We start from the raw sequence: 19,281 nt of genomic DNA on the forward strand, positions 1-19,281 counted from the left end.
TAGAGAAATGTGTGCTGGTTTTCCCACTTAATTTTTTTTAACATTGCAATATATATATATATATGGCAGGGTTAAAGACAATTGCAATATCCTGCAGCCTTACTCGCAACTCTTTTCCTCCATTGTTATTTTACAGTATCTGCCAGGTTACAGGTGGTAGGTTTGGTTGTAAGCGTCATGCCTTCTGTTTTCAGATTGCGAGCGGAATGTCCGTGGATGAGAAACCTGAAGCCCCCATGTATGTGTATGAGTCAACAGTTCATTGTACCAATATCCTCGTCTGCCTTAATGACCAGCGGAAGCAGGACATCCTGTGCGATGTGACCGTCCTCGCCGAGGGCAAGGAATTTCGCGGGCATCGGGCCGTGCTGGCTGCCTGCAGCGAGTATTTCCTTCAGGTGTTGGTAGGTCAGGCGGAGAATGGCTTCACGGTCAGCCTTCCCGAAGAGGTACGTCCCTCAAACACGTCATTTTGAGACCGAATTGTTTTAGCCTGCAATCCTGGAAATGTAACCATCTTTCAGACAACACCACAGTGAATGGGTCGTTTCCATTTCATTTGTTTAGTAATGGTAAAGATTTGGCAATTTAGTGATGCCGCCTTGGTTTAATGGGTGTAAATGTCTCCCTTGCTGATACATCCACGCTTAGTCCTATTTCCCAAAAGATATTGGTGATTAACATTTGTAGGCATTCATAGCAAAGGCAATGCTTATTGACAGAGCAAATGGTGGTTGCCCACTGAAATATACTTTAACGAGAAAAGTGCATAACGGTAAAGACCAAAACAGGTTGCACAATTTACGTGTTATCCTTCAAACGCTGTTGATATAAGCACAAATGATCCTAACTAGTCATTGAACCCATTACACTTGTCTTCATGCAATCGGAATAATGGTAAAGACGTACAATAGTTCTGACAACAGGTGCAGGTACACCCAGAACTGGTCGCCAGCCACTCGCAAGGTGCACATAAGCAAACAACCTTTCACGCTCACATTCACACCGACAGGCAATTTAAAGTCTTCGATTAACCTAGCACGCGGGGGAGCCGGAGTGCCCGGAGAAAAGCCACGCAGGCACGGGGAGAACATGCCAACTCCACACGGGCGAGGTCGGATTTGAACCTGGGTCCTTAGAACTGTGAGGCAGGTGTGCTAACCGTGCCGCCTACAATTCAATCAATTTCACAAATGTATTTTTGAAACATATTCATACAGAATCTCCGAAATAGCACCATTTACTTTGCTGTCTGTCAATGTGAATGCAAATTGGCTCACAGATCCCTAACATAATGAGGCTCTCCATCCATCCATTTTCTACCGTCGGGTCACGGGGGCAGTAGCTTTAGCAGGGACGCCCGGACCTCCCTCTCCCCAGCCACTTCATCCAGCTCCCGAGGCGTTCCAAGGAAGTAGTCTCTCCAGCGTGTCCCGGGTCGTCCCCGGGGTCTCCTCCCGGTGGGACGTGCCCGGAACACCTCACCGGGGAGGCGTCCGAATCAGATGCCCCAGCCACCTTATCTGGCTCCTCTCGATGCGGAGGAGCAGCGGCTCGACTTCGACGATCGAGCTTCTCACCCTATCTCTAAGGGAGAGCCCGGATACCTTGCAGAGGAAACTCATTTCAGCCGCTTGTTTACGGGATCTTGTTCTGGAGACCCCAGGGACGACCCAGGTCACGCTGGAGAGACTATGTCTCCCGGCTGGCCTGGCAACAGCTCGGGGTCTCCCCGGAAGAGCTGGATGAAGTGGCTGGGGAGAGGGAAGTCTGGGCTCCCCTGCTAAAGCTACTGCCCTGACCTAGGATAAGCGGAAGAAAATGGACGAATGGATGGATGACCGGATAGAAAGAATTATGACCTTTTGATGGATAACAACTGCCTATAATAAGGCCCATTTCCAAACTGCCATTTCTCTCAATTATCCTGGAGAAGATAGTTTTTTTTAAATGAACACTCTTGAGGTCTTGAGGTCTTCCAATCCATTTTTAAAAAGCTGCATATAACAGAATGAGATTTTTTAAACATAGCTATTGACATCACGTAGCGACAGAGTCCGCCGACTGTGTTATGATCGTGCTTTTAGATTGAATTGCCGCATCCGACACCGGACCTGACTCCTGCATGGAGCACTGGGTGGGAATCAGTGGCAAAGCATTGGAGTGGCGCAGGTCGTACTTGCCAGAAAGGACCTTCAGTGTCAGCCTCCTTCTCAGCTCCCCTCCTGTGTAGTGTCCCACAGGGCTCAGTTCTAGGTCCCCTTTTCTTTTCCCTCTATTTGCTTCCACTTAGCTCCTTACCTCTTTCAATGCCAGCAATCATCAGAAAAGACATCTTGAGTGCCAGCTGATTTAGAGCATTTTGACTTATACACAGAATATATTGTTTTTTGACTGTGTAAACACGGAGACTACCGAATGAAAGATTAGACTCTTCTTTCATCAGAAAAAAACTTTTGTTTCTACCTTATTCCGTTTCTGAGTGATCAGCAGTAGAGAATACCTTGGTTTCACGCAAATCGCCTATTTAGGAATAAGAAAACTGAGAAAACAATGTTTTTGGTGAAATTATGTATTTTTAATGGCAAAATAAATCTAAATTTATCGTCAACTTTTACACAATTTAAAATCTATTGGCACAACATTTACAGTTACAGTGTGTGTGTGTGTGTGTGTGTGTGTGCGCGCGCCTGCGTGCGTCAGTATGTGTTTTGGATTGCAAAATAATGTCATTTACAATGAGTCAATGTAACATTTTTACATTTGACTTGACTTCTCGAGGGCCTGGCCTTTCTCGTGGGTCTACGCGTGAGTGTGTTTACCCATCTGTCATTCTGGGACAGACACGGCTTTCCATGTCAGACTGTGCACGGATAATCTGACGAGCATCGATGTTTGTCTCATCCACAATGTGCTGGAGCAGCCTGTCTTTCTTCATGCCAGCCAGAATTTTCCCCATGACCTGTGAATAGATATACGAACAATTACCATCATACAATATAAAGAAATCTAGAATTGTATCATTTGCAACAGTGTGATGTGAATACCGTATTTTCACGACCATAAGGCGCCCTTAAAAGTCTTACATTTTCTCCAAAATGGACGGGCCGGGGCGCCTTATAATGCGGCTTTCAGTTTTGCTCCCGCTGCCTTTTTCAAAACATTGTTTTCGTGTGCGTGCATGCTACCGTATGTTTTAGCATGCCTGCGCCCGATAATATGTATGTGTTAAATACAGAAATCTGACAAAATGCAGCGTGAGCTTGGTCCGGAGCGCCGCTCGTTGAAGTCGCTTTTCGACAAGGCAACCCTGGGCTGTTGTATCTTTCGCGTTTTCAGTCAGAATGATCTCCATCGTCTTTCCTCTCTCTCGCAACACTTTTGGTAGTAGACATACCGCGACAATGACTTGGTTCAAGCATGAGTTGCTTGTAAACGTCCAAATGTACCCGTGTCGCTCCATAGATACCTGTACAGCGGCTGCCTTTCTCCGGCTCCCCTCTTCCTGTGATTCATGCTGATCTCATCCAAAAGAGACCCATCGCTGGCCATAGGAGAGCTGGCCAAGACCATCCCCCCACCCAACCCCTTAAAAAAACGTAGCAAAAAGGTGTCACGGGCACTGACATCTTACAACAAAACCACACTTGGATTTCCGTTGACGACATTTTCCGTCACTGGCACTGAAAGAGTTAATCAGGAAACATGCAATGTCATTCCAATTTTATGCAGATGACACCGAAATCTGTCTGCCTCTAAAAAAAGAGTCGTTGATATTTTTTCAACCCATTGCTCAACTGTCTCCATGATATAAAAGCCTGGCTTGCTTTGAAAAGTTGTAATGACAAGAAGACAAAGGTGAATGTTTTTGGGGGCACTGCTAGGAACGTCGCAGTGGATCTTTTCTCCTTGGGTATTCTGACCAAAACAACCATTTGTAATCTGGGTGTCAAGATTGATGCTGACCTGAAATTTGCCTGTCAGATCAAGGGAGTTGTCAATTCCATCTTTTACCACGTAAGGCAGCTGTCCAAAATCAAGCAAATCCTCTCAAGGCAGTATTTTTGAAACAGTTGTCCATGCCTTCGTTACCACCCAGCTGGACTACTGTAATGGACTCCATGTGTGTGTCAGTGCGAAGTTGGGACGTTGTGTTAAACATAAATAAAAACAGAATGCAATGATTTGCAAATCATGTTCGACCTGTATTTAATTGAATACAGTAGAAAGACAAGATATTTCATGTTCAAACCGATAAACTTGATTGTTTGAGCAAATCATTATGAATTTAGGATTTTATGGCTGCAACACGTTCCAAAAAAGCTGGGACAGGCTCATGTTTACCGCTGTGTTACATCACCTTTTCTTTGAACAACATTCCATAAACGTTTGGGAACTGAGGACACGAATTGTTGAAGCTTCGTAGGGGGAATTCTTTCCCATTCTTGCTCGATGTACAGCTGTAGCTGTTCAACAGTCCGGGGTTTCCGTTGTCGTATTTTACGCTTCATAATGCGCCACATATTGTCAATGGGAGACAGGTCTGGACTGCAGGCAGGCCAGTCTAGTACCCGCACTCTTTTACGCTGTTGTAACACGTGCAGAATGTGGTTTGGCATTGTCTTGCTGAAATCAGCAGGGGCGTCCATGAAAAAGACGTTGCTTGGATGGCAGCATATGTTTCTCCAAAACCTGTATGTCCCTTTCAGCATTAATGGTGCCTTCACAGATGTGAAAGTTACCCATGCCATTGGCACTAACACAGCCCCATACCATCACAGATGCTGGCTTTTGAACTTTGCGTCCATAACAGTCCGGATGGTTCTTTTCCTCTTTGGCCTGGAGGACACAACGTCCACAATATGAAATGTGGACTCGTCGGACCACAGAAGACTTTTCCACTTTGCATCAGTCCATTTTAGATGTGGCGGCGTTTCTGGTTGTTGTCGATAAATGGCTTTTGCTTTGCATAGTAGAGTTTTAAGTTGCACTTACGGATGTAGCACCGAACTGTATTTACTGACATTGGTTTTCTGAAGTGTTCCTGAGCCCATGTGGTGATATCCTTTACACATTGATTGTGATTGTTTCTGATGCAATGCCGCCTGAGGGATCGAAGGTCACGGGCATTCAATGTCGGTTTTCGGCCTTGCCGCTTACATGCAGTGATTTCTCCAGATTCTCTGAACCTTTTGATGATGTCATGGACCGGAGATGATGAAATCCCTAAATTCCTCGCAATTGTACGTTGAAGAACATTGTCCTTAAACTGTTGGACTATTTTCTCACGCACTTGTTGACAAAGAGGTGAACCTCGCCCCATCTTTGCTTGTGAATGACTGAGCAATTCAGGGAAGCAATCGTGGCAGCCACCTGTTCCCAATGAGCCGGTTCACCTCTTCCATGTTCCAAACACGTGTTGGATGAGCATTCCTCAACTTTCTCCGTCTTTCTTGCCACCTGTCCCAGCTTTTTTCTAAAAACAATCTAGTTGATCAGTTTGAACATTACATATCTTGTCTTTGTAGCGTATTCAATTAAATCTAGGTCAAACATGATTTGCAAATCATTGTATTCTGTTTGTATTTATTTGTTTTCATTGGAATCGGGGTTGTCAACTCGAGCACATTTCCCCCATCTTGGCCTTGCTGCACTGGCTTCCAATGCACTTCAGGATTTATTTGAAAATCCCATGCTCTTGCCCCGCCCAACCTCTATGAGCTTCTTCACTCTTAACAAGCCTGCTCGCCAGCTGCTCCTGACTGTCCCTGAAGTCCGGCTGAAGCTCAGAGGGGAGCGAGGCTTGGCAGTTGCCGGACCAAAACTATGGAACGAACTGCCTCAGCACATGAGACGGGCCTCCTCTTTACCTGTTTTTAAGTCACATCTTAAAACTCCGTCTCTCGTGTCATGCGAGAGACTTTACTTACCCAATTGTATGGATGACAGTACCCTGTCTTCCTTCTCCAGCAACAAAGAAGGGGTGTGATAATACCCTCAAAAGTGATCTCGTAGTCCCTTGAATTTTGAACATTTTTTTGGTGTTCGACAAAAATCGAAAATTGAAAAATGTATCCTAAAGTTCACACAATTTTTGTTTCCAACCACCATCATTGCCAGTATTTTATGTAGTAGGTTTCATGTTACTAAACAGAATTTCAGCCAGCATCAAAGAATCAACTCTGCGTTTGTGTCAAGTCTTTTTCTTTGGCTTTTTCTGAAAGGACGTCAGGGGTAAGAGAAGAAGAATATATTGTAAACAAGAATGGTGGGCCTCAAAATGTTATCACAATATTATGAGGAACGATCACAATTTTATGTATATGTTTTACAAAATTGCAATCAATGTTTTTTGTTCTTCTACACCGTACGCAAATGTAATACATTACATGACACGAGTGTGTTGATCACAAACACGATGTTTTTGCCAATAATTTGAATCCGACTGAAACATCACTGGTGTTTGTTGGCAAAAGCTTCCTTTTTTTAATACAAAAAGTAATCTAAGTAAATATCAATATTTAAATCGTGCAATATGAGTCACAACACACTTTGTTTTAGATATAGTAGATATTCGCACAGTAAGAAAAAGAAAATGATGGAAATAAAGATAATAATTGGTTGTCAATCTCGTAGAAAGTCTCTGTAGCGCTCGTAAAGCGGGCCCTCATTGGATGCCGCGACGGTTATAACCGTGGCGTAATCGCATATGTTGCTGGGCGCATAAAGTTCTCAACATGCAGGCAGCAGCTGCTGATGCGAACTGAAAATAGACCCATTGGTATGCCGAGCTTTTCCTTATTCAGAGTTGCTAAGCATGTTTGGCTGTAGCAGGCTGGCTAATCCTTCTCTTTCAAGCCGTGATTTCACTCGATACATTTCCACACATGCGCAATTACATGGGACATCTATCCCAGTTTACATTGACGGGTGGCAATTAAATCGTTCGAGCTACGAACATCTACGCAATGCTGGGTGGCAATACCGGATGCCACCCTTTTAGCTTGGTTAGCAGTGGGTCTTTTCCATCAAATCAAAACAAGTCGGGCATCGTGCCGAGCGGTGAAATTGATGACGTTACGGAGTCGGGCTGCAGCTATCGAATCATCGAGTGATGGGATGAAATATATTTTTGCTCGGTTAAAGGCCAATTGTGAATACACAAGAGAAAATAATAATACATTTCACTTCATAACAAATGACCAATGGTTTCCTTTTTTAGATGATCAACATTTTGTATTTTTGAAACCTGCAGTATGTAACTATTTTTGTGTCCTTTACATACAAGCCACTACTAGACGTCTTTTCTAAAAAGCTCACTAAACTTATTTTCTATTTTTGTAGCAGGAAATAAACATCCAATAATTACTGTGTAAACAAAAACAATCATAACTAGAGCTGTGAGCAGCTATAATCGGGCAGTCGCACCCCGGCCCCGTTGGGGTACTGGCAGGTTGGGGTATTGGCACGATGAAGTAAGGGCCGCAAATGGCCCCCCCAGGCTGTAGTTTGGACACCACGCTCTTAAGACAAGTGCAAAGGTACGACTCATGCAAATGTTGGAAAAAGGTCCGGCCACACGAAATGGGAGGATGGGAAGCAAATGACCCCCGGGCCACGGGTTTGACACTGCTGCAGTCTGAGAAGTGCAAAACCATTTCAAAGGTAATATTGAGAAAATGCTGACCGCACAAAAATGGCCAGCAAATGGCCGACAGGCCGTAGGTTGAGGTCCTGGCAGGTCGGGGTATTGGCGTGATGAAGTAAGGGCCGCAAATGTCCCCCGGGTGGTAGTTTGGACACCCCTGCTGCAGGACAAGTGCAAGTACGACCTATGCAAATGTTGGAAAAAGGTCCGGCTGCAAATGACCCCTGGGCCATAGGTTGCACACCACTGCTGTCAGAAGTGCAATGCCGTGTAAAAGGCTATACTGAGAACATGCGGGCCACACAAAAATGGGGGAGGGCCCCCAAATGGCCCCCAGGCCATAGGTAGGACACCACTGCTATTGGACAAGTGCAAAGGCTTTCCAAAGCTTATATTGAGTAAATGCGGGTGTTGGAAAAAGGGAATGAACTCTTAGGCCTACTACAGTACTGTATTGTTGTACTTTTAAGTGCTGTGAATGTTACAATTGAATAATTTAAACAGGCCGTGCATCATTTTATGTTAAGTTTCGGGCACGGGTGGTAGTACACTTTTGTTTGCGTCGGCGTAGGTGCAGCGTAGCGCAAATAGCGCTTTGATGAACTGCCGCCATGTCCTGTGTTGTGGCGACATGGGGACATCTAAGGTCGGATGAAAGCTGTAGGAGGAGTTCGCTAAAGTGGGAACATTTCACACACATTTTTTCCTTCGGGAGGTCATAGGTCACTTCCGGTTGGCATTACGACATTGCTTGCGCTGGCATCTTTGCGCGTCTGGGTCTCCTCTAGACGCGTACCAATTTTCAGTTGTGCTTCGATGGACTTTAGGCACGGTTCGAGGGCGGGGGTGTCCCAACGTTTTGCAAAGACGGCCAGATTTGTATGGGGCCTGACCGTTGACTGAATTTCACATCCCAGTGCATTTTGACAAAGAATAATATAGCGACTACGCTATTCTGTCATCTACTTTGACTATAGTATACTCACCATTTACGCAGCACTTGAGTAATTATTTCACTGTGTACTTTTTACTCTTACTCAATACATTTTGACTTTGACTTGAGTAACATTATTGTCAAGTAACAGTACTCTTACTTGAGTAGAATATTTGGCTACTCTCCTCACCTCTGGAGCGGACATCCTCTATTGCTACTCTTCCGTTTCAGCAACATTTTTGCTCATCACATCAGCCGGTGTCGTATTTGTTGCGCTGGTCTTTTGTATTTTCACGTTGAGAGGCTGCAAATTCACAAACGGTCAAACAAAACAAAACAAATGTAATATTTTCCAGGAAAATGCATTTGGGATTAGCCTTTGAAGTGAAACGGGCAATGATTTGAGTCGATTCTTTTCCAGAATGAGTGCTTAAGAGGAAGATGCGATTCACGTGGCACAGCTTGAAGCAGGCGGAGATGGGCCTGCCTCGAGTTGGTGGCCGGAACAAAAAAGGCCAAGAAATTCAGCAAATTTCATTTGAAGAAAATTAGAATTTTTGTTGTTGCCTTATTGCACTCTTCAGAGTCTTCCACATTGCTTAATTTATGTTAAAATAAAACATCTCTGCAGGGGCTCGGGCTCGGGGGATCCCCCCCAGAACCCAGGGCCCTCCCTTACAATGTTTTTTTTTTTTTTTGGGGTCAACTTTTTCACGCCTTCGGTGTTTGCATGTCTGATATAAATGAGGCCCATCGACACCACATAATGACGCCAGGTGACGAACCGAGTAGAGCGAGGGAGCCTAGAGACACGCTGCATGGTGAAATGTTTGATTAGCTCGCGTAAAAGTTCCATATACGTAGCAACTTTAAGGCACTTAACAGAAGGAGAGGATATTCTGTGGAAACGGGGAGGAGTTGACTGGTAGGCACAGGGAAAGGTCACAAGTGAATGACAGCGATGTCAGCATGGATTTCAGGTCAGACTGTCAGGATATAATGTTGACTGGCCGCGACCCTAAACGGGAGAAGTGGTGTTGAAAATGGATGGATGGATGCTGACTGGACCCAGAAGCAGACGAAGGCCGAAGAAGTCGTGGAGAATGGTTTATTTTGTATTTGAATTCGGGATAGGATCTCCAAGGCGTAATAGTGGACCGTCGGGACAAGGAAGGCGCGGGAAGCGGTGGCTTGAGGAAAGACTCCCCGAAGAATTTTACTCTGCTATTTGATATAGAATATGAAGGAATACATGCCAAGACCAATGAGCTGTTTCAAGAGATTTGGTTATACAGCAATGACGCAATGACGGACAAAGGAAAGAGAAGGTGTGGGGAATATCACAAATATGAAGAATGTAGAAATGAGAGTCTCCCTCCATCCCTCCAACCATTTTCTGAAGTGCTTATCCTCGATAGGGTCACAGGTGTGCTGGCGGCTATCTCATCTGACTTAGGATGAGATGGGTGGTACACCCCGACCGGTTCACCAGCCCATCGCGAAGCACATATAAATAAACAACCATTTACACTCACATTCACACCTATGGACAATCTTCAATTAACCTACCATCTATGTTTTGGGATTGGCATATGGGGTGGGGGGGGTGGGTACTGAAAAGAAGGGGCGTAGGTACCGCAGGTCAGAGTGCAAAATAAACTAACATACAGCAAGGGCTGTGAGGCAGCAGAGAGTGAAACAAAAAAACAGCACGACAAACAAGCAGGAAAAGCTCAGGAGTTGGTTGACATGATGATTAGGGGAAAGGTATTGTGTGTCCAATGGAGCAGGTGGGAAGGCAGTCAGGCTAGAAGCTCAGGGGCAGGGTTCCAATTATTTTACCATCGGTGTAGATATTGAAATGGAGTAGGGGGTATTTTAAAGGAAGAGTCAGCTAAGAATGTCTTTGAGATAAAAAAGAGTGTCAGATCGAGTGATGAGGCTGAAACTTGAACTTGAGGGTGCTATGTTATTGGCTATGCCCCACAGGTAGGATGTAACCTCCAGGTGAAAGAGAAATTCTGGAAGGAGCTAGACGAAGTAGTTCTGAGCACCCCAGACAGAAAGAGACTCGTGATTGGGGCAGGTTTTAATGGCCATCTTGGTAAGGGAAACAATGGTGATGAAGGAACTTAGAGGGACAGATGGTGGTAGACTTTGCAAGTAACACATTCTTCCAGAAGAGGCAGGAACATAGGGTGACTTAAAAGAGCTGCGGTAGAAGCACACTTTGGATTCCATTTTGCAGACAATGTAATCTAAAGGAGGTTACTGACTATAAGGTCGTGGTCTAATCCGATATCCTGATCAATTGTGTCGAAAGCTTCCTCTAAATCTGCGAATATACCAATTTGTCAATTTCACTGGTTACTTCTGCTACCAGATCCATTCGCGCCATTGAGGTTGATCGATTCATTCTAAAACCATATTGGTTCTTTGTGAGTAACTCGTGTTTGTCGAGAACATTGTCTAACCATGCCACAAAGAGTTTTTCCAGAATTCTTTAAAACTGGGACAGCATGGAAACCGGCCTGAGATTTTTTTCTCATGCCTTAAATATCAGTATCACATTAGCAGTTAGCAAGCACGGTGGAAGACTGGTTAGCACATCTACCTCACAGTTCTGGGGACCAGGGTTCAAATCCCAGCCCCGCCTGTGTGGAGTTTGCATGTTCTCCCCGTACCTGGGTGGGTTTTCTCCAGGCACTCCGGTTTCTCCCACATCCCAAAAACATGCGTGGCTGGTTGATTGAAGACTCTAAATTGCCCATAGCTGTGAACGTGAGTGCAAATGGTTGTTTGTTCCTATGTGCCCTGCGATTGGCTGGCGACCGGTTCAGGGTTTACCCCGCCTCCCGCCCGAAGATAGCTGGGATAGGCTCCAGCAGCCCGCGACCCTAGTGAGGATAAGCGGTAAAGAAAATGGATGGATGGATGGACTTTAGCAGTTTTCATTTTGCTGGGAAAGGAACCCAATTTAAATGATAAATTACACATACTGTATGTGACAGTGGTTCGGCAATGGCTACAATTATTTCTTTAATTGAAGTCATATCAATACCGTTGTAATCCGAAGATGTTTTGTTCTTCAATGAAATTAATAAATTAATTACAATTAAATATAAAATTTGGCACTCAAAAAATCCATAGAAAAACTAATTAACAGCCGAGAATGAACAAACACTCAAATTGTTCAAATAGGAAGTAAAAAATATAGCAGAGATATTTGTAGTTAATAAATTCGTTCATGAAATTAGTCTTGGAAGCGACAAAAACTTTTAGCCATCATGCTGGTCGGGGTAATATAGCAAGCTGAATCACAGAAAAATACATAATTCAGGTTATTATAGGGGTTTGAAAGAATGTCTTACCCTTTGATTTTTTTGACAGTCGTTTGTTAACTGTAAATTTCAGGAAATGGTCTCCCAGAGTTTAATGCAGCCCTATGGGGGGCACAAGCCAGTGCAAACTGTAGGCCGGTCCCAAGCCCGGATAAATGCAGAGGGGTGCGTCAGGAAGGGCATCCGGCTTCAAACTTTGCCAAACAAATATGAGCGTTCGTCCAAAGAATTCCATACCGGATCGGTCGTGGCCCGGGTTAACAACGTCCGCCACCGGCGCCTTCAACCTGCGGGGCGCCGTTGGAAATTCAGCTACTGTGGGTCGAAGATGAAGGAGAGGTGGAAAGCGGGTTCTTATGCAGAAAGAGAAGAGGGGGACTTTGGATGTTGGGACTATGACAGGAAAATCTCAGGTGTTGGTTGATATGATGATAAGGAGAAAGGTTGCTATATTGTGTGTCCAGGAGACCAGGTGGAAAGGGAGTAAGGCTAGAAGTTTAGGGGCAGGGTTGAAATTATTTTACCATGGTATAGATCAGGGGTGGCCAACTAGTCAGAGACTAAGAGCCACTTTTTTTTCTGTGTTACTGCAAAGAGCCACATACACGGGTACACATGAACATCATCTTTTAATCATGTATGCACGCATACACAGACCTCTGCTCAGCCAGATCGAATGAAAATAACCACACCAACATGATAATATCAGTAATTTTCAACAGTTAACATTGTGTGCACTGTCTCACACACACAAACTCTCAGTTCAAGCAAGTCCACAAACAATAATAGAATAATTTTCAATAACATCTTTCTCTTACTATGCTGCTTAGTGAGACTTCTGGCATTCCTTATCTTGAACAATCCTCTTCAAATCTGGCTTGTATTCTGTTGTTGCCACTCTAAGCAATTCTTTCAAATGAGTGTCAGTCAGAACAGATCGATGCTTTGATTTCACATGTTTCAGGGTAGAAAACACAGACTCGCAGACGTACGTTGACCCAAACATGGACAGTATCTTAAGCGCAGCTCGTTTGATGTTGGGGTATTTTTCAATTGGCACACTTTTCCAGAACTCAACGGTCCCTTCCCTTAAAACAGCTTTCAGTTGATCCTCCTCACAAAGGTCGATCATCTCCAACTCAGCCGCAGCCTCATCTGTGACGAGCGGGGCTTTCAAACAGTCTGGCTTCCAAGCCAGCTGATATGATGCAAGCGTTACGGTCTCTGAGTGTTTTGTAATTTTTTTGAAAAACTGCACCTGCTTTTCAAAGCGACCAACTTGTTCTTGCGAAGTTCAGTCCCTTTTGGAAATTCCTGTTCGATGTTAGGGTGGAGTGAGCTGAAGATTTGAAGCTTTGAAATGCGCTAATGCTGCGTGACATATAAGGCAGATCGGCTTGCCATTACGTTTAACAAAAAAATATAAACTCTCCCACTCTGGCAAAAACGTCCTGTGTTCTTCTTCATATTTTCGTTTGGCTGTGCTTTTTTTCCCTGCCATTTCAAGAGGTAACTTGACGGAAATTGTTTACAACACAAATGATGTCACACCAAAGATTCTCTCGTCGCTCGTTTGACGTCACTCAAACAGGCTTACATGGTCAGTGTGCCATCTAGCTGTAGGGGGAGTGAATGACCGCGCCAGCCAAGCATTTTTGACACATGTCATGTGACAGCTCCTGAAGAGCCGCATGAAACTGGTTAAAGAGCCGCATGAGGCTCGCGAGCCGCGGGTTGGCCAGGCCAGGTATAGATGGAAAATGGAGTCGGGCTTATTTTAAAAGAAGAGTTGGCTCAAGAATGTCTTTGAGGTAAAACGAGTATCAGATTGAGTGATGAGGCTGAAACTTGAAATTGAGGGTGTTATATATAATGTGATTAGCGGAAATGCCCCACAGCTAGGATGTGACCAAGGGCTGAAAGAGAAATTCTGGAAGGCGCTAGACGAAGAAGTTCTGAGCATCCCAGACAGAGATAGCGATGATTGGTGCAGATTTTAATGGACATGTTGGTGAAGGAAACAGGGGTGATGAAGAAAAGTCCTCCACCCTTACTATCTCTTCTCCCTGTAGCCTCACATCCAGGAAAGGAACTTGGAGGGACAGATGGTGGTAGACTTTGCAACAAGGATGCAAATGGCTGTAGTGAACACTTTTTTCCAGAAGAGGCAGGAACATAGGGTGACCTACAAGAGCGGAGGGAGAAGCATGCAGGTGGATTACATCTTGTGCAGACGATGTCATCTGAAGGAGGTTACCGACTGTAAGCTTGTGGTAGGGGAGAGTGTGGCTAGACAGCATAGGATGGTGGTGTGTGAGATGACTCTGGTGGTGGGAGGAAGATTAAGAAGACAAAGGCAGAGCAGAGAAGCATGTGGTGGAAGCTGAGGAAGGAAGAGTGTTGTGCGGCTTTTCGGGAAGAGCTGAGACAGATTCTCGGTGGACAGGAAGAGCTTCCAGAAGACTGGACCACTACAGCCAAGGTGATCAGAGAGACAGGCAGGAGAGTACTTGGTGTATCTTCTGGAAGGAAAGCAGAGAAGGAGACTTGGTGGTACAGATTACAGGAAATCATACAAGGAAAGAGGTGAGCTAAGAAGAAGTGGGAAACTGATAGGACCGAGGAGAGGAGAAAGGAATACATTGAGATGCGATACAGGGCAAAGGTAGCGGTGGCAAACGCCAAACAAGAGGCATATGATGACATGTATGCCAGGTTGGACACTAAAGAAGGAGAAAAGGATCTATACAGGCTGGCCAGACAGAGGGATAGAGATGGGAAGGATGTGCAGCAGGTGAGGGTGATTTAAGTATAGGGATGGAAATGTGCTGACTGGTTCCAGTAGTGTGCTGGATAGACGGAAAGAATACTTTGAGGAGTTGATGAATGAGGAAAATGAGAGAGAAGGAAGAGTAGAGCAGGAAGTGGCAATGATTAATAAAGGGGAAGTTAGAAAGGCATTAAAGAGGATGAAAAATGGAAAGGCAGTCGGTCCTGATGACATTCCTGTGGAGGTATGGAAGCATCGAGTAGAGGTGGCTGTGGAGTTTTTGACCAGCTTGTTCAACAGAATTCTAGTAGGTGAGAAGATGCCTGAGGAATGGAGGAAAAGTGTGCTGGTGCCCATTTTTAAGAACAAGGCTGATGTGCAGAGCTGTGGGAGTTGATGAGCCACACAATGAAGTTATGGGAAAGAGTAGTGGAGGCTAGACCCAGGACAGAAGTGAGTATTTGCGAGCAACAGTATGGTTTCATGCCTAGAAAGAGTACCACAGATGCATTATTTGCCGTGAGGATGTTGATGGAAAAGTACAGAGAAGGTCAGAAGGAGCTACATTGTGTCTTTGCAGATCTAGAGAGAGCCTATGACAGAGTACCCAGAGAGGAACTGTGGTACTGCATGCGGAAGTCTGGAGTGGCAGAGAAGAACAACCCCAATTCCAATGAAGTTGGGAAGTTGTGTTAAACATAAATAAAAACAGAATACAATGGTTTGCAAATCATGTTCGACCTATATTTAACTGAATACACGACAAAGACAAGATATTTCATGTTCAAACTGATAAACGTTGTTGTTTTTAGCAAATAATCACTAACTTAGAATTTGATGGCTGCAACACGTTCCAAAAAAGCTGGGACAGGGTGATGTTTACCACTGTGTTACATCACCTTTTCTTTGTACAACATTCAATAAACGTTTGGGAACTGAGGACACGAATTGTTGAAGCTTTGTAGGTGGAATACTTTCCCATTCTTGCTTGACGTACAGCTTCAGCTGTTCAACAGTCCGGGGTCTCCCTTGTCATATTTTACGCTTCATAATGCGCCACATATTTTCAATGGGAGACTGGTCTGGACTGCAGGCAGGCCAGTCTTTTACTACAAAGCCACGCTGTTGTAACACATGCAGAATGTGGTTTGGCATTGTCTTGCTGAAATAAGCAGGGTGTTTGCAGTGGTGATGGATAGGCTGACAGATGAGGTTAGACTGGAATCCCTGTGGACCATGATGTTCGCAGATGACATTTTGATCTGCAGTGAAAGCAGGGAGTAGGTGGAGGAACAGTTAGAAAAGTGGAGGCATAAAGGAGATGAGTGAAGATTGGTCGAAGTAAGACAGAATATAAAGACAGAATATATGTGCATGAATGAGAGGGGTGGAGGGGGAGAGTGAGGCTACAGGGAGAAGCGATAGCAAGGGGGGAGGACTTGAAATACTTGGGGTCAACCGTCCAGAGCAATGGGGAGTGTGGTCAGGAAGTGAAGAAACGGGTCCAAGCAGGTTGGAACGGGTGGAGGAAGGTGTCAGGTGTGTTATGTGACAGAAGAGTCTCTGCTAGGATGAACGGCAAAGTTTAGAAAACAGTGGTGAGGCCGGCCATGATGGACGGATTAGAGACGGTGGCACTGAAGAGACAGCAGGAAACAAAGCTGGAAGTGGCGGAAATGAAGATGTTGAGGTTCGCTCTAGAGTGACCAGGTTGGATAGGATTAGAAATGAGCTCATCAGAGGGACAGCCAAGGTTCGATGTTTTGGAGACAAAGACTTGGATGGTTTGGACACGTCCAGAGGAGAGATAGTGAGTATATTGGTAGAAGGGTGATGAGGATGGAGCTGCCAGGCAAGAGAGCTGGAGGAAGACCAAAGAGAAGGTTGATGGATGTCGTGAGGGAAGACATGAGGGCAGTTGGTGTTAGAGAGGAGGTTGCAGGAGATAGCCTCACATGGAAAAGGATGACGCGCTGTGGCCGACCCCTAACGGGACAAGCCCAAAGGAAAAGAAGAAGATTTGTAGCGCGTGTGTCACAATTCGGGTACATTGTTTTACCTGTATGCTCTCAATCTTCTTCTTCTTCTTCTGTGGTGGTGTGTTTCAGAGAAGTGTGAGGGAGATTTGGAAGAACAAATTTGTATATTTATGTAAATACTTGTTTTGTCTTGTGTGATTATTGTATCTTCACGGTGTATAAATAGAGGTTAGTCTTGTTTTCGTACAGTTTGTCCGTGCCATGTGGCCAGGATGGCGCCGCCTGAGACGCCACCGTCTCTGAGGCATGGCGTGCGGATTGTGCCACAGCCTAGCTTCACGGTGGAGCCAGTGCTGCTGGTGGGATATATGCATATCTCACATGCATCCCGCATGAATAAAGCGGTGGTGGTGTTTTTAAACATCAAAAACATGTCACAGAATTTATAGAGAATGGATTAATTCTAAATGACGAGTTTATCCCAGTTTCCCCGCTGGCCGTACCGTCAACACGGATCACCGTGTCGGGCGTCCTTCCGTTTATTTCAAACGAGGCGCTGGAACGGGAGCTGAAGCGTTTTGGTAAGTTTGCTTGCGGGTTTCGTAATGTTGGGCTAGGATGTAAGGATGAAAAACTGAAGCATGTTCAGTCATTTAGACGACAGGTTTTCATGTTTTTAGACTCTCCGACGCAGACGTTGGATGTTGCTTTCCGTGTTCGTCATGAGGAAGGAATGTATATGGTGTATGCAAGCTCGGGAAGCATTAAATGTTTTTAGTGTGGAGATGTCGGTCATAAAAGGTGGCGTGCCCGCATAACAATGCTACAGTGAGACCTGCTGCTGCTGCTGATAGCCACGAGGATCGCGCCCAGGCAGGTCCGGTTGCGGAAGCCGGGGTGGTTGACGTTGAGGGGCGAACGGCTGAGCCTGACCCCGTTGGAGTGGGCTCTATGAGTGTGAATGCCGTCTCGACGGCGGAGGTACCTCTTGCTGAAAGCCGTGGATCGGTGGCGGCGAAGGTAGGGGGAAAATGTGTTATTACTGAGAATATGGAACGTAAGAATGACATGCAAATGATAGAACAGAATAGTATTGTTGATCGGATGAAAATGGCGCAGGTTAGTGATGTGAGACAGCGACTGAAGGCTGCTGACCGGGTAAACACTGATGATCTCAGCATAAAAGCGCAGGTTCGGCATGGTGACGGTAGCCAGGCTATGGGGATGGAGACTGATGGTGACTCCGATGGTGCTGTTTTTGCAGGATACATTCGGTAAAACGGTTATATTATTATTATTAGTATTATTATAACAAGAATATTTTCCAGATGTTAAAAAAGTTTGTGAAGACTGAGTACCCTACAGAAGGTGGTAGGAACAGATTTGCTTGATGACAAGAAGAGATATCGCCTGAGGAAGCATGTGACTGCTGCTCGTAAAATTTTACGTGGTAAAAGACAGAAAAAATTGAGAGTTCATCATTAAATTAGAATTGGAACTACAACACTGACCAGCCGAGTCGAGGTCAGCAGCGCCCCATCCCCACAATACACAGTGTTGATGGGGCACTGCTTCCTCCTCCTGAGACGCCGGATGGTGGACTAGAATTTCCTCGAAGCCGTCCGGAAGTCTTTCTCCATGGCCTCACCGAACTCCTCCCATGCCCGAGTTTTTGCTTCAGCCACCACCAAAGCTGCATTCCGCTTGGCCAGCCGGTACCCATCAGCTGCCTCTGGAGTCCCACAGGCCAAAAAGGCCCGATAGGCCCAATTTGTGAATTTTTATTTTTATTTTTTTTTAATACGACTGATGACTGAACAACAACCATAATTATTTTCTTGATCGTTATGTTTTGTTTAATGATAATGCTTTTCTGAAAAGCTTGACAGTTTAATTTGAATCCCATTAAAATAAAATGTAATCCGTTTCGCCTGGTCCTTCATGTTTTCTTTAAAGATTGTACCCGTATTACAAATTTTGCCTCAGTAATCAAACATATGAGCAACCACTGTGTCTTTTCTCATTTACGAAATAAAAGTAGTGCTGTTAAATACAGATAATACTTCGTTTTGATCATATGGCAAGAAGCAAAAAGAAGCATTGTAAAAATGCATTATACATAGGTTGAAGGGTTTTCCAGAATTTTGAGGTCAACTTTGGGGGTGCGCATTATACACGAGAAATTACGGTAAATCTGTATAAACAGTTAAAATGTTGTGTTCCCTGTGTGTAGAGTTGAGTGTACGTGTGGTTGTACCATTGATGTTGTAGATGTGTTGTTGTCGTCAGTATGTCTAGAAAGTCTGTACCCTCCTCCCACGGCGTCATAGACACAAACAAAGTCACTCCTCTCGCTCTCTCTTTCACATACTCACTCACATACACTTTCCCCCCATGGCTATCGAGTCAGCAGCTTCTTCTTAACAATAAATGCATCCAATGATGTACATTACAGCAATGAATGAGGCTGCAGCAATACACTAGTGTCTACTGTTGTACACTTCTTTTCGGTTTTTCCCCCAAAATGTTTGTGTCTCCTTATGTATTGCTCTTGTCTTCTTTCCCATTGTTAATACCCGCTGATATACTTACTTTATTTAAGGCTTGAA

At 44.8% G+C, this 19,281-nt stretch overlaps 1 protein-coding gene across 6 annotated transcripts in view; it reads left to right on the plus strand.

The window, feature by feature from the left end:
• bach2b (BTB and CNC homology 1, basic leucine zipper transcription factor 2b) overlaps positions 1–19,281 on the plus strand; it is a 92,434-nt gene that overhangs the window by 38,103 nt on the left and 35,050 nt on the right. For 5 of the 6 annotated variants that reach the window (XR_009785423.1, XR_009785422.1, XM_061753727.1 and 2 more), the window contains exon 2: positions 195–449. The exons of the other annotated variant lie outside the window; for it this stretch is intronic. Coding sequence is in view for 3 of the 5 variants with exons in the window: in XM_061753727.1 (XP_061609711.1) it covers positions 207–449 (243 nt within the window). In the remaining 2 variants the exon portion in view is untranslated. The remainder of the gene's footprint in view (positions 1–194; positions 450–19,281) is intronic. 6 annotated transcript variants of the gene reach the window in all.

This window comes from Phyllopteryx taeniolatus, chromosome 18 (assembly GCF_024500385.1).
Source record: "Phyllopteryx taeniolatus isolate TA_2022b chromosome 18, UOR_Ptae_1.2, whole genome shotgun sequence".
In the NCBI taxonomy this organism is placed as follows: Eukaryota; Metazoa; Chordata; class Actinopteri; order Syngnathiformes; family Syngnathidae; genus Phyllopteryx; species Phyllopteryx taeniolatus.